General features: G+C 35.3%; 1 protein-coding gene across 6 annotated transcripts in view; it reads right to left on the minus strand.

Annotated features, from left to right (window-relative positions):
* MARCHF1 (membrane associated ring-CH-type finger 1) overlaps nt 1-19332 on the minus strand; it is a 1238958-nt gene that overhangs the window by 474979 nt on the left and 744647 nt on the right. For all 6 annotated transcript variants that reach the window (XM_069097636.1, XM_069097675.1, XM_069097649.1 and 3 more), the window contains one exon: nt 3753-3901. In XM_069097636.1, the coding sequence (XP_068953737.1) occupies nt 3753-3863 (111 nt within the window). In that variant the 5' untranslated portion in view covers nt 3864-3901. The remainder of the gene's footprint in view (nt 1-3752; nt 3902-19332) is intronic.

A 19332-nucleotide genomic window follows, 5' to 3' on the forward strand; every position in this document is an offset into this window, starting at 1 on the left:
TATCTATCTATCTATCTATCTATCTATCTATCTATCTATCTATCTATGTCTATCTATCTATATATATCTATATCTATCTATCTATATATATAGGCTGCTTACCAGAAAATGATGGTTTTCTTTCTAACTTTTTTTTTTTTTTGCCGTAACTACTGATGAAGACTAGAGGAGTTCTAGTTTGCATCAGTGGAGTAATTGTCTTCAGTAATGAACTTACAAATCCTTTGAAGTGACAAAAAGTTATTAATTCATATTTAATTTTTAGAGGGCAAAATATTGCTGGAATGTACATTTTCTCATAGAAACATCATTAACATCATACAGACCACCACCACCAACACAGTTTGGGGGAACACTGGTTTAGAACAACATAGTGAGTCTTACCTGCCTCACAGAAAAGTCAAAACAGGCATGAGGCAGATGTTAGATAGGTTTAAAGAATAGGGATAAGTAGGTACCCACAAACAAACATGCCAGGATGACTCAATGAAGTTTTTTGTTTTTTTAATAAAGAGTATAATGGCTGGACTTAATTCAGCTGTTGAATGGATCACAGGCTTCAGTGACTTAGCGGTACATCCTATCTCCTACTTTATATAAAAATTAGCTTTCACCTTATGTGAAAATGATTTCTAAGAGGAATTTGTTACAATGTTTAATCTGATAGAGTTAAAAGATGGTATAATATTTTATATTGTAAATAATGTAACTTAAAAGAGGCAGCATATATAACTTCTGGTCCTTCCTTTCCACTACTAGCTGGGTGACTTTAGAAAAATTGCAATTTCTCACAATTCCATTTTCTCATCAATGAAAGTAGGGACTATATATATATACACACACACACACACACACACACATATGTATATATATACATACATATATACACACACACATACTTTATTTGATGAGATATAGTATAGAGCAGTGTTTCCCAAATTAATTTGACATATATTTTGGATTTGAAATATATTATAGAAACCAGAAATTCCATGTCATAAGCAAGGAATCTAGTGAAGTCTCTTGGAAGAAAATTTTTATTAACTTCGGAGTCTTAGCATGTTACTGGACCATGGAGGCCTTATGTAAAAGCCATCCAGACATTTGCCTATTCGGTAAGAAATTAGGTAGCAATTCTAAGCCCTGAATTTTTTAATAGAATAGTTAAGTTCATATGAGAGTAATATGAAAGAACACACAAAATAACACTTTAGAATTTCCCAAAAGAGTTACAAATATCTAATGTCTTGTCATTCTTCATTTTCTCAAACACCTTTCCATGTCCATACCATCTATGACAGATATAGTAAAGTTTAAGCAATAATCATGCTTGATTTTTGTGTCATTTCCAAGTTTCAGTAATCAAAAGGCTCTTCTCCTCTTGTGGTTCCTGGTTCTAACACTGGTTCTTGACAGCTCTTTAGTACTACTCTATTGAGTATAACTACTTCATGTGTGTAATTCGAAGCAAAGGCAATTTCCCTTTGGTTCAAAATACCAGCATAGGTGCTCTCCAGTTTATTCAGTGACAAATTAGGAACAGAGAGTATCAACATATAGCATAATTCAAAATACAGCATTTACCAAGTGTGATTTTATCAAGTACTACTCCACCCCTGGACATTACATTCATTTAATCAATCACAAAGTCCTTCTTCTAAGTATTACTACACCCCTAGGCTGTACATTCATTTAGTCCATCATAAAGCCCCTGTTCTCAAATGGAGATTAGTTTCCAATCATAAGTAAAGTACATTCATTTGTTCAATCACAGAGGACATAAAGGTCAAAAGTTTCCCACCCTTGGATCACAATTGAATCTACCCCAGAGTTACAACAAGCTTAAGCACAGCATTTAATACCCAAATGGAGGTCTTTTCTTCATCCTAACAAGTTTTCAGCAATCTTTGTTCCTGGGGAGACAAAGCTTAGCAAGGCCACAAGATACATTGTCAGTGTCTTCATTAATTCATTCTCTGTCCGCAGAACAGTCCTAGGATCCCTGAAAACATCAGCAAAACCCTCTTCCAGGATTTCTGTAAACATATAACAAGAAAATCCTTCTTCAGGGCTTCTGAACCAACAGCAAGGTTACAAACCTCTGCAACAACAGCACTGTCCTTCACCAGTGGACAGAATTCACTCTGTCTGCAGAACAGTCTCTGTAGCTCTGAACCAACAGCAAGGTTCCAGAACCTCTGCAACAACAGGACTGTCTTTCACCAGTGGACAAATCTGGCAAAAAAGTAAAGTACATTCATTTGTTCAATCACAACATCAAAACAAACAAAGTACCAGCATAACAGCCATGTCTCCTCAGTCCTTGGTAGCTCTGGATGGCAGCTCTCAAAAGTCCTGGGCAATTCAAAGTGGCCCTCAGCAATCCTCTCAGTCTCTCTCTGCCTTGAAAGGTGCTGCTTCCAAAAAGTTCTTCTGCCTCTCTCTTTTCTTGTGTTTCTCTAAATTTACGTCATCAGCTCTTCCCAGTTCAGTCCTCTCTTTTCACGTCACCAAGTCCATCCCACAAATGGGATTCACAAGCTCTGGGTTTTAACACAATCAAACCAAAAACCAAGCCAATACAGGGGGATCTTTAAATTCAATTATTATTACAATATGTAACACTGGAAAATGTTAAATACTCCTGAAAGTGGAAAAATGAAGCCAGAAAATGCAAGAGATCCTAGCTCACATAAAACCAATAAAACCTTGATCACTTCAACAGAGAAACAAAACAAGAAGTGCCAAAGGAAAATAAATACTTTTACTTAAAAAGAGACAATGTTTAGATTCCACCTTGAAGGTCCATTTGAAATTTAATGCTGGTTTGGGGCATTTCCTCTTTCCTCTTGCCAAGGCTAATTTTTGTCTACTCTCCAGGATTGCTGAGAAATATGTCAGGCAAAGGCCATAGAGAGCACATTTAAACACTTCTTTCATTAAAGGAGTAATCTTTCCTAATCACTGAAAATGCTGACTGGAGGGAGAAAAGTAAAAGATACCAAAATTATAGGATAAGGGGGCATGGGATGGAGAGCTAGAAGTGACCACTGACATCATTAGGTTCAATAGTGGGAGACAGGAAAGAAGAGAAGATCTTTGCCCTTCCTCTATACTACGTTGACTTTAAGGTAAAAAGTAGCAAACTCCAGATTCAAACCAAAGTCTTTTGACTTTGATTCCCCCCTCCTCCCCCGCCCCTACACACACACGCCCATCCCCACACCCATGGAACTCTTTAATTTCATTGGGTCCTTTGTTTTTTTATGAAATAGCATGATGATTTGATGAATAATAATAATTCTTCTTGGATCAAATTCCATTAAAAAGATGAGATCATTAAAAAATTATTTTGTAGCCATTCAATATTTTAGTAAAATATTCAAAGAGGAAAAACAAAATATATAATTGACTTTTTCATAGCCTTTGGAATGTTTGATGAAAATCTTTTTATAGATTGCATTAATTAAGACTATTATTCAAGGGAACTATTTTCCCCATTTTAGGATTTCTTAGTAGCTGCTAAATTAAAGGAGGGGAGAAAGTTTTGCAAGTTGTGAAAATAGCAGCGGTACCTGTCTAATTGTTAATACTTAAATTCCTATAATCTATGTCCAACAATGTTATGTAAATGTGAACTATAAAAGAGAAAGCCAAAATGTTAACAGTGAACTAAAATAATTTACATGAAAATTAGCCATTTTCTTTATCTACAATAAATGCCACTTCAGAAAACAAAACTTTTCACTCACCAATGTTGAGTTTTGTGATGCATCAGCCAGATCCCCTGAGATCTCAGGTGTCCTTGTGCTGTTTGGGGTTCTGTGAGGGTTACGGGCTATTGCTTCACACCAGCCCAACATTTTCTCCTTCCACTTATCCCTTTTCAATTTCTGAAATTCTGAAAATAATTTATATTCCCTCAATCAGGTTAACTTATTTTGGTGGCATGTTTTCAAATGCATATATTGGAAACAAATCATGTATTATATAATTCAAGCAAAGTCTGGGACTAATATCAAACACAGAAAAACAGGAGAGAAGAACTGCCTAGTTAAAACAATTTTATTTTAAACTGTCCCTGGTGATATTCTGGTTTAGAGAAAATCCTTACACTAAGCGTTTAAGAGTAATTTTTCAGAGATTAGTATATAACAGGAAGTGGTATTGTTTTTAAGAGGTAAGGATAGAGTTGCTGGAAATGCATATATACTTCCATGATGTCTCCAATCTGGAACAACATTTCTGTTATATGTCCTACAGATGCAGAGCAAACTGAATACAGGGAAATAATAAAGATTAATACTTCCAGCAATGGAATCATTATGAACCTTGATAAAGACCTGTCAGATAAAAGCAGGATTTTCAGGGCATCATGAAGCCAAATTGGCATACAATGTTCATTATCCACAAAAGAATAATGGACGTCAGCTGCATGAAACACATAGCTTTCAGCTTTATGTAAGTTCTCACTGTTTGGATTTTCCCATATTCTCAAAAAAAAATCTAAAACCCAGCCACCTACAGTGATTGCTAGAGCAATATAAGAAACATTCTCTTGCTTATTAAGTTTTACAGCTGACTTTTCTATTTCAGCACATACAGTAATTTGAAATAGTATACTGCAGGTCTTTAGTTAACTGCATTACATTGCCAATTAAATATCAAAAATAATGCACAGTAATTATTTTTCACAGCATCCAAAGCAATTAGCAATCTGGAGGTTTATAACATTTGAGGGATTCAAAATAGCCCATTTCATAGCATTATGAAAGGTAACATAAAGAAAGGTTGAGCTAACAGATTGATGAGTTATTACTCTAAATGACAAAACTGTCTAGTTAAATGGATCTGAACAAAGTAAATAAAGGAAGTGATAAAAATCTTTCATGAAAAACAAGCCTGAGATACTCAAAGGAATTTTATGGATGGGTTCCTTATAAGGGCAGACAGACAAATATGGGTGACAGTCATGGCAGTGGTGGGGGGCATGAAGGAAGTGAAGGAAATCTGAACAACTAGTTATAAGAAAAAGTCTTTTCAGCATCCAATTCATAAGCACACCTTCCCACAATGATGTTGCTTATGGTTTCATGCAAAATTCTTATCTAAGTAATGTAAAATCAGTACAACCAACTCATTTATACTGTAGAAAGTTAATATTTCAGCATTCTCAGAGCAGAATTTATACTCATCATTTTTAATTATGTTTCCTGAAGTATGCTCAGAGTAAAGGAAAGTAAATATCTTTATTAAAAACCAAGGAGTGAAATGAGACATAATGTGATCCAAATTGTCCAATTGAGTGTCAATAAATATTCTTTTAACTGGCTGATTCCTTTCTCCTTTTGAGATTTGGGAGTCTTATATTAAAGAAAGATTTTTATCATGATTTGTGTTCTGCAAAATGGACAAGATAATAGTCCTAATAATTAGGCTAGATTGTAAACATCTCTAAAGAAGAATCTGTGTCATATTTCTCTCTGTACCTATAGTGCCTTGCATATAGTAGGTACTAAGTACATGTTTGTCAAATTGAATGAAAGACAGCATTTTCAGAATCAGTAAAGATTACCTCAGATGACCTTATCATCCACTATATTCTGTCTCTAACGTCTATGTGAGATCACCAATAAGAAGAGTTTTTTGTTATAGATACTAATTTGTGAGATGATCAATCTTCTCCTGGGAATGTAGAGGTGATAATTTTCATTTCTTCCCTGAGCAAGACTGAGGACAAATGTATAATCAACATTATGAGAATCTCTTATTTACCCTAGGAAGCATAGACAGTGATCTTTTGTATATGCCGTTTTATTGATCATCCTCTTTTTGACACTCCTGTTAATCAATGTCTTTCTGCAAAAAGTAGCATCCAGAAATGAGCACAGTACTCTAGATATAATGTGAACACTTCAGATATTGTGAGGACAATGGGACTATCACCTTCTTCATCCTTTACTTGAGGTATCAAAGTTGAGGCCAATACAAGGGACCAGCAAAACTCCCCATTATAGCCAAAGCCACATTAAAACATAATTGGGAAATGTTTAACAAATAAATAAAAATACAATATAGCATAGATAATATTCATTTTGGGCTTTCTAAGCCAATATGAGACCTACAAAGATCTGCTTTACTTTGAATTTGACACCACTGCCTTAAACTAAATTCCCTCAATGCAGACTGTCAGCTCTGTTGGTCATCATGTTATATTGTTGATTCATATTGAGCAGGTTTTCTGATGTTTTCTGTCCTTCCACAAAACCTACCAACTAGCTCTGCTTCCCCCATTTTAGGAAGACAACATCACAGAGGGAAATATCCCTTACTCTTATGTTGTAAAACCACAGGTTCTTGGTTCAAATTCTACCTCTGGCACTTATTTGTGTGAAGTTGTAAAGCCATTTAAGATCTCTTGGCTTCACTTCTAAAATATGAGGGTTGAACTAGATGGCCTCTGTGGTCCCTTTCCAATTTTATATCTATGATATTACATTTGTATTTTGTCTTCCTCCCTCAGATCATAATTTTCTTGTGGTCTAGGTCTATTTCATCTTTATCTTTATACTTGCAGACTATAGTTCTTTAAACATAGAAGTTGAATACTTATTGACTGACTTGTTCTTAGACTGGTAAAATGTGTGTGTGTATGTGTGTTTATATGTTTTGTATGTGTGCTTGGGAGATGGGGTAGAAGCCAAGTGTAAATTTTACATTTAAGTTTCTTTTAATATAGCCCAACATTCTAACTTGTCAATGTATATATGAATCCTATCATCCAATATTTTCTCTCTCTCTTTCCTAGCTCTGGACTATTTGAATACATAATTATCTCATCTATTCTTCTTCTTAAGCTATTGATAAAATATTAAGAGAAAGGACCAAGCTTAGGTCCTTGGTACATTATTGCCACTGTATGAAAGAAGCTTACTTGCCTTGAGAGACCTTCCTGTAGCCAAGACTAACAAATTAATGGCTATTCTTTGGCCTTGACCATTCACCAGTTCTGACTCTTTTTATCTAAATGTGCCACCATCTAGTCTATATCTTCCCATTTTATCTACAAGAAAAGTACATTGAAGTATCTGTCACGTGCTTTGCTCCAAACTAGTTCATTTATACTGACAGCAATGTCTTCATGTAGAACTCTAGTAATTCTATCAAAAAAAAAAAAGAAAATTGGGTTGTTCTGTCATAGGTTTTTTTTGATGAAGTCATACTTTTTGGTCATCATTTGCTTTTCTATACTTCCATTAACAATTCTTTTAATAGAATGACATCAGAAATCAAAATCAAATTCATTACCCTATATTTTACAAACTTATATTTTCTTCAATCCTTTAAAAATCAGAAGATTTGTCTTTTTCTTATCCTATAGGATCCCTTTGTTCTCTACAATCCTTTAGAATACACTGACAGTGAATGGCTCAGTTATTACATCTGTAATTGTTTTAGGCTCTGTAACTACAGGTTTAGACAATTAAGCTACTACTACAGTTTAGGCTAATAGAATTTGTCTCGGTATAGCAATGAGCTAAACAAAGTTAGCTAGATCTTAGGTTTCAACTTCAAATTAGCCATTTTGGTTGTAAGCTTTTCTATCATTCAAAGACAATTATTCATGGCAGAAAATAAACAGAATCATAATAAGAATGAATTACTCTACCATCTCTTCATCAGTCTTTACTGTTATCCAATTTACCTTGGACAATGGTCCTATTTCATTTTCTTTGCTCATTTTTTCCCCAAAGAACATAAGAAAATACTCTTTTACCATCCTTCATTTTTCTCAGTTGCAATTCATTTTGAGTTTTAGCTTTTCTGATTGTAATGGTAATGGGAATTTGAAGATCTTCCCTGCCTCCTGTATTGGCAAGCTAACAGATACTTAGCACTTAGTTTCAAGTTCATAATTGTTTCAAGTATTAAGACCCAGAACTTGTGAATCCCACAGTGGGATGGACTTGTTGATGTAACAGGGGCAGAACAGGGAGGAGCTAATACCGTATTTAAGGAAAAGCCCAAGCTGAGAGAGGACAGAACTTCTGGGAGTGAGCATTGTGAAGGCAGAGTAGCTACTGCTGGAGAGAGAGAAGAGAACTGAGGACTGAACTGAGAACTGAGAAGAACTGAGAAATGACAAAAGAGGAGAACTGGGAGGAGGCATGGCTGTGGTGTTGGTAATTTGTCTGTTTTGATGTTACTTTGTCAGATTTGTCTGCTGACAGAGGATGGTACGGTTGTTGCAGAAGCTCTGGGAACTTGCTGGTGGTTCAGAAGCCCTGAAAGAGGATTTTCTTATTAAATGTTTACAGAAATCCTGGAGAATGGTCTTGCTGATGATTTCAGAGGTCCTGAGACTATACTGATGATTTAGGTTGATTCCTCAGACCTTGTTGTTGGGTCTATGTTGAATTCTCAGTCAGAAAGTGAATTGATGAAGACACTGGCAATGTGAATGAATGTTATTGTGGTTTTGTTAAGCTTTTTCTTCCTAGGAACAGAAACTGTGAAGGACTTGAGGTGGACTAGATACTGTGAGCTTCAGTATGGAACTGAGACTTGAGAAGGAGCTGTACAATAAGGAGCTGACAGGAGCTGGGACAATGGAAAGGGAACCATGGAAGCAGAGAGCCAGCCTCAGGTCAAGATGAAAAGACCTCTCCTTGGTTATTTAATGCAAACTGAGAAGATCATGATTTACTAGGGGTGGAGAACTCTGATCTTTATATTAAGATGATTAAGTTAAGGACTTCTCCAATTAAGAAGAAAGAGGACTTTTTGATTGAAGAGATTAAGACAATGTGACCTAGGGGTGGAGGACTTTTACCTTTGTCCTTTGTGTCAATTAGGGAGGCTTGCCTCCTTAAGGATTATTGAAGTATGGACTTACTAAATGACTGTGTTACTAAATGAATGTTATCTTTTGCTTAAAACTATGTGAATACTTTGGTGGAAACTATGTGGCCATTTTAGTGATAAGTTGTTAAGTTATGATATTGTGAATGCTGTACTTTAATTTTTGTGAATATTTTGCCTTAATTTGTTACTGAATAGAGAGTTCACTATACTGTTGTAATCAGAACCTTGAAGCTGTTCACAATAGCAATCCTCTGGAAAGCTACTTGTGCTTGGCTTAACGCTGATATAATTTTTTTTAACTTTTTTTTTTTTTTTGCTTTTTTGGAGGGCAACTGGGGTTAAGTGACTTGCCCAAGATCACAAGGCTAGTTTTTGTGTCAAGTGTCTGAGGCCGGATTTGAACTCAGGTCCTCCTGACTCCAGGGCTGGTGCTCTATTCACAATGCCACCTAGCTGCCCCTGACATAATTCTTAAAGACTACTAGATCATGCTTTCCTATCCATCATTCATTACTTGTCTTAGCTTCCATCTTCTGCCCATGTCATTTAAAAATCTAAGTTGTGAACTCCCTCTTCTTCCATATTGTTCTTTTTCAGAAAACAAACTTGTCTACTTTCTTCATTGGGCTTATTTTTGTGTCTTCAGAATTTTATTCCTAAATGTTTCCCCTCACTCCTGAGATGACTTTCCTTGGAAAATTTTAATATAGCATTGTTAGAGGAGGGTAAGAGCAGTATAGACAGAGAAGGGAGAAGAAGTTGAGATTGTCACTTCACTCTTTGAATTCCTTTGGGTAGCAGACTTTCTTGTCCTCAGGCTTTCCATCACAGTTATTGAGTTCCTCAAGTCTCTTGTCATTCTCATACAACACCCTGACTTTAGGTCATGTTAAAGAAGAATTATTTCTTGCTAATGGAACTATTTTACACTACAAGTGAGGTAAGGGAGAGATAGTGTGGCTGATCAGAAAGATTTGAAGAGTCTCTCTAATTTAGATCACTAAGTCTCTATGGAGGAGCTTCCTTCTCAAAGGTCTCATGGTTCTTCTTGTCATGGTCTTGGATATAGTCATTTACAATAGTCAGGAGGGTAGATAAATAATGAACATTTGTAATTAACCCTAAGGAATATAAAATTGTCAGTATCATTTGTAATTTATCAGGGTAGGAAAATGGTCTTCAAACATTAATGTTAATTATTATCTAACCACTGAACCAAGCTAATATGCAGCGTTGAGAGGCAGTAATGAGCATCTTACACAATGATCACAGGAAAATGAGATTTAACTAAGCTTACTTTTTAATATGCTACTTGAAGCAGCTGTCTGATTTAATAAACAGGAATGCAATACATTCTCAGACCTGCAAACCGACAGTATTTTAAAACTAGAGGAAAATGTATAGGATATCTCTTTCATAAGGCATAAAATGAAATTCTAAATCATACCCCATGAAATTTGAAAATTGAGATATACCAGAAGCAAGAATTATGCAAATGACAATCACTGTGCTAGCCTTTGTTCACTTAATCTTCTTTAAGGATGGAGCTCATTTTTTATTCACTGCAGAACCTATCATAAGGACTTACACCTATTTGATTCAATTCTACCTACATTTATTAAGTACCTACTATGTGCTGGGCATCAAACTAAGATCTAGAGATTCAAAGATAAGAAAGAAAATAATTCCTGTACTCAAAATGCTTATGTTCTATTGGGGAAAATTCTACTGGGGAAAACATGTATACAGATAAATAAATAAATAATACATATATATGTATATATGCACACATACACACACATATATAGTGATCAACTAATATTACTTAAATCAAATAATAACAAAAACAAAAGTTGCTACTTAAAATATGTCTGTTTTTATTCTGCACTCCCCTCCTACACCGATTTTCCTAATTTCAGTTAATCTATATTTTATCAATTTTAGGAAGGAATGTGATTGTTATTCTCCATTGTGGATACTGTACATATAAAGGAATGGCTGGAATGAAAGGTGGTAATGAATGTTGGGAAAAAACCATGGGGAGTTCCATCTATCTTTGTTATGCCAAATTCTTAGAACAAATCCCTAAGGCTCCAAAAATGCAAAAACTGTGATTACTTTCTAATCCTCCCTAGCCTATATGGAAGCAGGTTGATGTCAGGGCCCAGTATGGACCAAGGGCAAATGAGCAAAATGTACAACACTGAAAGCCAAATATTTTAAAAAATAACTTAGCAAGTAAGATAAATTGATCCTCTCTCTCTGTCTCTCTCTCTCTCTCTGTCTCTCTCTCTCTCTCTCTCTGTCTCTCTCTCTGTCTCTCTCTCTCACACACACACACACACACACACACACACACACACACACGACATTTATTTTAGAGGAAAACACCAATGAATTATATTCTAAGTTTCCAAGTACTTTCTTTTTTTTCCTATTTTGATAGATAAATAAATAAATGCCTCTAGCATAATGGCAACAATATATTTTCCCCTGGCTTTTGTGACTCAAAAAAATGACTGAACTCATTTTGCTCAAACTCTTCAACAAAATAATCACCTCTGGGCTAAATCTAAGTCAGATTTCATGGGCATTTCTTTCCATTTCTCACAAACAGAATCTGCTGAGTGAATGGAGTCTTCAGGGTTTAATAGAAATGCCTTTCTGATGTAGAGTTTGCTCTCATGAACAGTGAATTGGTAATATGTATTTCCTCAAGGGTTCATCTGTTATGGACCTAAAAGCTTGTGCAAGTGAGAAAGACAAAGAGAGTGTAGGCAGGTAGGGCCTTAAAAGAATAATTTTATGAAAACTATTAAAGAAAACAATTCACATCTTTTGCCAGGAAGTGTTGGAGAAGAAAGCACTATAGAAAAATAATATGAATACACATATCCAGTCTTAAAAAAATCTTCATGGTCAACTGGCCTATTGGAAAAGTTTGCTGTTTTATAAGACATTTCCTGCTCAGGAAGTCAGATCTCAAAACACTAGTGTCAAGACTGTACTTACAGAAAATGTTCCTTGCAAACAGTCAGGTCACCTTAACTTTACAGAGATGTGTGGATCATGATAGAAAGGGGATGACTGGATGAGCATTCTTTAGATGTGATACATGTCATTCCCTCTCTTGTTCAATTCAAAACCAAAGAAACATGGCTATTGAATAAACTGGTACACAATTAGCATCAATGAAAAATCCAACCATTAGTGAATAAGTTTCCATTGCTCAATGTTTTGAATTTCTTTTACTTATAGGTCATGTAAAATTAGCATTAACTTAATGTAGGTTTGTCTTTAGGGTCCATAAACTTAGATGTATGAAAACTGCATACTTCCAAAGCTGTACCAATTTTTGCCATGATGGATTGTGACCCCTCCTTCCCTCAGCTCCCTTATTTTTTTTCTTGACCATGATAGCAACTTAAGGCAATTAATGCCTATACTCAAATGAAATAACACCCATCCACAACTAATCCAGTTCCATGAGCAGTAAATTAAATAGGAAATTCTAGTAAAAAATGAAATCTAATATATATTCTTATAAAGGGGACAATTCAATTTCATGCTCTTCTGAAGTTTAAAAAGACACATCGATGCAGAAAGGATGTACTTAAATTAAGTCACAATGTGAAGGGCTTAATTTGAAGAATCATAGTTACACTCAAATGTCTAAACGATACATGAGTTTCAAACCACAGGGTGCATGACCAACTCTTGCCATTGGTATATTGGACAAATGGAATTATCAGGACATTTGCCACCCAAATCTTTCTGCATAATATTCATATGGTATGGCTTCAAATTTGCTACTTTCAGAATTTTCCTCTCTGCTTGAGACCCACACTCCCAAATAGTTGATGGTTCCATTCACTTTTACCCAGCATTCTGGTATCAAGCTGCAAAACCAAAACAAAACAAAAACCAAGAAAAACAAAACAAAAACCTTACATCTTTTGTGCATAACAAAAAACACCAAATTTAAGAAGCCACTATTGTATAAATACAAAATGTATCAGAGTAAGTGAATATTGTTCTTTCATACTTTAAAAGCATACAAGATAAATAGTTTTAAGAGGTAAAAATATGTATGCAGTTCTTCCTATAAGACTTTATTTCAAAATGCTAAGGGCATCATAAAAGACACACATCAATAAAGAAATAAATGTAAAGACAAGAGCATTGGAATTGAAAAATGACAGGGTAGCAAAGGTTATGTTAATGTCAAGTAGAATTTCAGTGACAAAGTAAAGCATGGCATAGAAGAACACCATGCAAATGTTATCTAGAAAGTTGGTTCTGGTTGAGCAAAAAATACAGTGGCAATATCACTTTAAACAGTTTAGTGGCATTTCCAGCATGGGAATTCCTCCACCTATGCAGATAGACAACTTCTTTATAATTTAGTGTTGCAGAGAACTGTCATGGTCACTAAGCTAGTGTGGGTCAGATGTAGGACTTTGTAAATCCAAATATGGCTCCTTATCTATTATGCCTCACTGTCTCTCAAGAATGGTTGATAAAATAAGTGGGAAGGTTTGAACTGTTTAGATCAAAAGACAAATTTAAATTATATATGGTGATGATTTTTAAAAATCTCAGAATTGTAGCAAAGAACTGGAGGCAAAGTAGATGGCCATTAATGTGGGAATGATTAAACAAATTCCACTATTAAAAAATGACAAATATGAAGAACTCAGAGAATTTAGTTATCTGAACTGATACAAAAATAAAGCATGTGTAAACATGAAAATAATGTATACAATTACCATAAATTATAAATGAAAGCCAATAAAATAAAAACCCTAAATTCTCTGTAAATATAATGATCAAGAGCTGAGAAACTATATCTCCCTTTCTTCTTCTCTGAGAAATATAACAATGGATATGAAATTCTACAGATACTATAAAAATGATGTGTTGGGTGGTTTTATTGAATTTTTTCTTTCCTTTTTGATTTTTGCTATAAAAAGACTTGCTGGGTAGAGGAAGAAGAAGAATATATTCATAAGTAAAAGTCATAAGCATCCCTTCAGTTTCCAGTTCTATTCCACCCAAAAAAAGAGCTTCTGTAAATATTTTTGAATATATAGGTCCTTTTCCTCTTTGCTTGAGCTCTGTGGTATAAACCTAATAACAATATGGCTGGGTCAAAAAGTATGCACAGCTGGATAGCTTTATGAGAGTAATTTGAAATTGTTTTGTAGAGGGTTGGAACAAGTTTATAGCTCTCCCAACAGTGCCTTAGTGCATCTGTTTTCCCACATTTCCTTCAGCATTTGTCTTTCCTTTTTTGTCATCTTAGTCAATCTGACAGGTATGAGTTGACACCTCAGAGTTGTTTTTAATATGAATTTCTCTAATTATAAGATATTTAGAGCATTTAAAATATTACTATTGATAGCTCTGATTTCTTCCTCTCAAAACTGTCTATTCTTATCCCTTGGTTATTTAGTATTTGGGAAATGTATCTTAGTCTTATAAATTTGACTCAGTTCCTTACACATTTCAGACATGAGACCTTTATTACAGAAACTTGCAGCAAAGATGGTTTCCCCCCCCCTTTCCCTGCTTTTCTTCTAATTTTAGCTTCATTGGTTTTGTTTGTACAAACATTTTTTTTTCATGCAACCTAAATTATTCATTTCCCCTTCTAAAAATCTCTCTATTTCTTGTTTCGTAATGAACTTTTCCCCTATCTAAAGATCTCATAGGTAGTTTCTCTCACATTCCAATAATTTGCTTATAATATAAACCTTTACATCTAAATTATATATTCATTTTGAGCTTGGCATATGATATGAAATGCTGGTTTATACCTAATTGCTGCCAAGCTGCTGTCAGTTTTCCAACAGGTTCTGTTGAATAGTGATTTCTTTCTCCAATATCTGGGATCTTGAAGTTTATTAAATGCTAAGTTACTGTTCTCATTTGCTTCAGTACAGAGTATACATAATGTATTACACTGATCAGCCTCTTTATTTCTTCCCTAATTGTCTTGATTATATATATATATACACACACATATATATAGTTTGAAATCTGGTATTTCTAGGCCCCCTACCTTTCCATTTTTTTCATCTATTCCCTTGATATTTTTGACCTTTTGTTCCTAATATTCCCCTAGGTCTATAAAGTAATTTTTGGTAGTTCAAATGATATGGGTCTGGATAAGTAAATTAAAATGTAGCACTATATAGGGGAATAAATTATGGTATATGCTTATGATGGAATAATTTTTTACTTTAACTAATAATGAAGGGGATGGTTTCAGAGAAACCCAGAAAGATTTGTATGAAATGATGCCAAGTAAAGTGAGCAAAACTAGAACAACTGATAGAACCACATCAATATAAAAAATGAACTTTAAAAGACTTAGTAATGTTGATCAACAAATTGACTAACCACTATTCCAAAGAATTAACAATGAAACATGCTACCCACCTCCAGAGAGAAAACAGTTAGACTGAGAGTACAAATCCAAGCATATTTTCTTTTTTCTTTCTTTCTCCATTTTTAAACATCACTAAAGGGGGTGGCTAGGTGGCACAGTGAATAAGAGCACTGGCCCTGGAGTCAGGAGGACCCGGGATTGGTTCTGGCCTCAGATACTTAACACTCACACACACACACAAAAACTGGCTGTGTAAACTTGGGCAAGTTACTTAACCCTAATTGCTTTAAAAAAAACAACATCATTAATTTGGGAATTTCTTTTCATGACTATACATATTTATAACAGGTTTTGTTTTTCATGCTTTTTCAAGGACTAGGGGATGGGAAAGGGACAAGAAGAGAAAGAATTTAGAATTGAATTAAAAAGAAATTGAGTAAAAAGAGAAAGGTTATATAAAAACAATATGTCTATTAAAGTCTTTTTTTTTTTTTAAGTTACCTAGGTCTCTTTTTATCCTGAGACTCATCACAAGACAGGACTGAATTTCAAAGTTCATTTTTGGTTTTATTGAGGTAGAGAAAAAAAATATTAGAGCTGTTCACGAAGAGAAGGGGAAAGCACTTTGCAGATAAATAGCTTTACACAAATCTCTCTAGAAAACCCCTATGTAGTGAGAAGGATTACTGACCGGGAGTTAAAGATTTAAGGAAATTTGACTAAAATAAGCACAGGAAAGCAAGTGTTCACAAGGATGGAGTTGACTCCATCTTCCTCTCCTGCTAGATTCAGGCCTGCCAACATTACCACCATTAACATTTATTACACACTAAGGTGCTAAACAGCAGAGCTTATTAAGATTTAATATATAATTAGGCAACATTGATGCCTTTTGGGGAGTTAAATAGTAAAGAACAGGGACCAAAATTAAAATTGCTAGAGATATGTCTCCTGATGGACAGAGGAAAAATGTGAATGAAAGTTATATGTGGAATGAGGACTCTCATGTTTTAATTCCTTGGCAAAAACCCAATTCTTTGCAATCTGATAATGTGACTCTAGTTTGGCTGCCCATAGGATTCCCAGGATTGCCTAAGAGAATCAGGTAAGAGTCCTTTACAGCTGGTATTTTGGCAAAAGGGCAAGTTAAAACAGAAGCAATAAGGGCATTAATGAGCCACTGTACAAAGGGAAGAGGGAACAGGCATGATGCTGCAAAAGAAAAAAAGCTATAACCATAAAGTATTGGCCAAGTCCAGTTTAGACACAGACTCTTAGGGCATTTAGTCTGTCATTTCTTTCTTCAACCCCAGATTCCACCAGAAGAGAAAGACATAATCAAGCATAACATGTGCCAACTTAGCAAACTGGGCTCTGCCCTAGCATCCCTAAAGAGCAAGACAAATGTGATATTGGGGACTTTGAAAGTAGCTCACTTCTTACAGGCACATCATCAAAAGAGCCTTTACATAGACGAGGAGGCTCAATTGCTATTAAACAACACTTAACAGACAAATTACTCTATGAGAAATAGGAAGCTATTCTCATGAGTTAAGTTTGTAACATTTGTCTAACTTTGGGTAAGGTTATAATAACATTGTGCACAGCTATAATACAGCGGAAAACCCGGAGTTACCTTGACATCAATCCCATTCAGTGACATTACTGTCTCTTGATGTGCTTTGCCAACATGTGGGTGTGTTCAGCAGAGACAGGGTCGGGGTGGGGTATAGAGAAGGAAGCATAATTTCCTCCTTCTGGTTAAGCCTATTATCTTGTCTCTCAAAAAAAGAGTTGTTAATCAAATTTCCAAAGCCCCCATATTATGTGTGAATGTAATTACAAAGCATGTTCCTTGCCCCTCCCCAACCCTTAGCAAAACAACTCCTTTCTTAATATAAAGAAGCATATCAGTTTTACAGTCATACCCATTGGTTTTACCTTTTAGGCATAAACTTCATATAGATAAGCATCAGGGCCCGAACACACTGTCTGAATTCACACTGTTTATGTACTCCCAGAAAACTCCAGTCCCTCTCCTTACACATAATTACACCATTCTTAAAATTGTATCAAAAATCCATGAGTTTGTCCACTGGTCGGTTGGCCTTAGCCAGAGCAGACCAGTAAGCTTGGTGACTGAAGCTGACTTGCTGGTGGGATGGGGGCACCTACCTGACTCTGCCCAAGGGAAGCCATAATCAGTAGTAGCCTTAATGGGTTGATCTTGTATCCCTGTAAGCATGGACAGCTCCTGGCAGACAGCTCACATTATTCTTGCCCAACATCATCCCTGACTCTAGGCATTTATAATAAACATCATGTATTGTACATCACTCATGACTGGACCTGAGTAATTCACAGAACCATCACTTCATGTCAAGGTTTGCCATTCCCTAGGTCTTCTTTGCATCTGTTAATACACAGGAAGGATTAGTAATTTTCTAGTTATGACTTAGGGAATTGATTTTTGCAGGTTGTGATGCAAGGTTTCAACCCAGATCTTAAATCCACTGAGTTACATTGCCTCCAGTTGCCTCCTTTGCATGACATTTTTTAAACTGGGAGACAGCCAGTTAATATAATTATAATTGTAATACAATACAATATAATATAATAGTAATAATAATATAACATAACCATGATAGCATGCTGTCAGAGTCATGAACCTATGTTTAAACCCTCCAACTAGTATATATTAGCCATGTGAACCAGGAAAAGTCACTTCAACTCCTAGGGCTCTTAGCCACTCTGTAAGTCAGTCAAAAGGCATTTAGTAAGCATTGTTATGAGCTAGTCATTGTGCTAAGCATTGGGAAAAAAAAAAACAAACTTAAGTTTCATAGATGATGCCTACTTTTATTGGTGGGGCAGCTAGGTGGGACAGTGGATAGAGTTCTTGGTCAGGAGTCAGGAAGACTCATCTTCATGGGTTCAAATTTGGCCTCAGATACTTGTTAGCTCTGTGACTCTGGGCAAGTCACTTCACCCTGTTTACCTCCTTTCCTTACATATAAGATGAACTGGAGAAGGAAATGGCAAACCACTCCAGTATCTTTACCAAGCAAATCCAGAGTGAAATAATGAAATCAGACATGATTGAATAACAACTGAATAACAGCCACCTTCACTGATAGCAGGATTTTACTCATGGGGTGAGGGGTGTCTCTGTAACAAGGAAATCCTGTGTCTAAACCCTTTCCTTGGCCCCATGAAAGTATTATTAAAGGTAGAACCCCTAGACACCTTACTGTTGGTTCTAACAATAGAATTTGGGATACAAGTCAAAGCATGTAGATCTAAACATGGGAAATGAACTCAGAAGAAAAAAATAGTTCTTATTGTTTAATTATAAATATGTCATTCATTTTGGGGAGGGGCTGAAGGTCAAGTCCAGAGTTATGATTTTATCAGAAATCCCTAGTGTGGTAACTTCCTCTAAATCAATAACCAGAACTAACACAATCTTAGGGAGTGGTCAAGTGCACTAAGGAAAAATGGGGCAGTAAATAGTTAGACTTGGAGTAAGGAAAATCTGATTCAAATAAGGCCTCAGATATTTATTAGCTGTTCGACCCTGGGCAAGTCACAACTCTCTCAGATTTGTTTTGAGAATCAAATGAGATAATATAGGCAAAGAACTTTAGAAACCTTAAAGCACTACTTAAATGCTAATTATTATTATTATTATTTTTGCAACAGAGTTAGAGTGTGCGAAAGGCAACACTTAAAACTAGGTTTTCCTAACTCCAAGTAAGACCTTCAAATCATCATAATAGTTCCTCTCAGCTTAAAAAAAAGATAACTTTTTATTTATCATAAGAAAATGGGAGCATTGTACGACAACTTTGAAAATACCTATGCTTATCCAAGTATCAAGGTGTTCAAAATGGTAAGGGTTTCTTGCTTTTGCCATTTCCAATAGGTCAGAAAACAAGAGTTTCAGTTACACTTTCAACAGACCTCAAAAGAGATGTGTTTTCCATCAGGGAAATTAAATTTTTTTTTAAATTTAATTTGGTCACAGAAGTTTCATTCCCACAGGACAATCTGGCTTTGTAGTCCATTTCTCA

Source organism: Petaurus breviceps, unplaced genomic scaffold, assembly GCF_028583685.1.
Source record: "Petaurus breviceps papuanus isolate PSGF00001 unplaced genomic scaffold, PetGlider_PUasm1.0 126, whole genome shotgun sequence".
Lineage (NCBI taxonomy): Eukaryota > Metazoa > Chordata > Mammalia > Diprotodontia > Petauridae > Petaurus > Petaurus breviceps.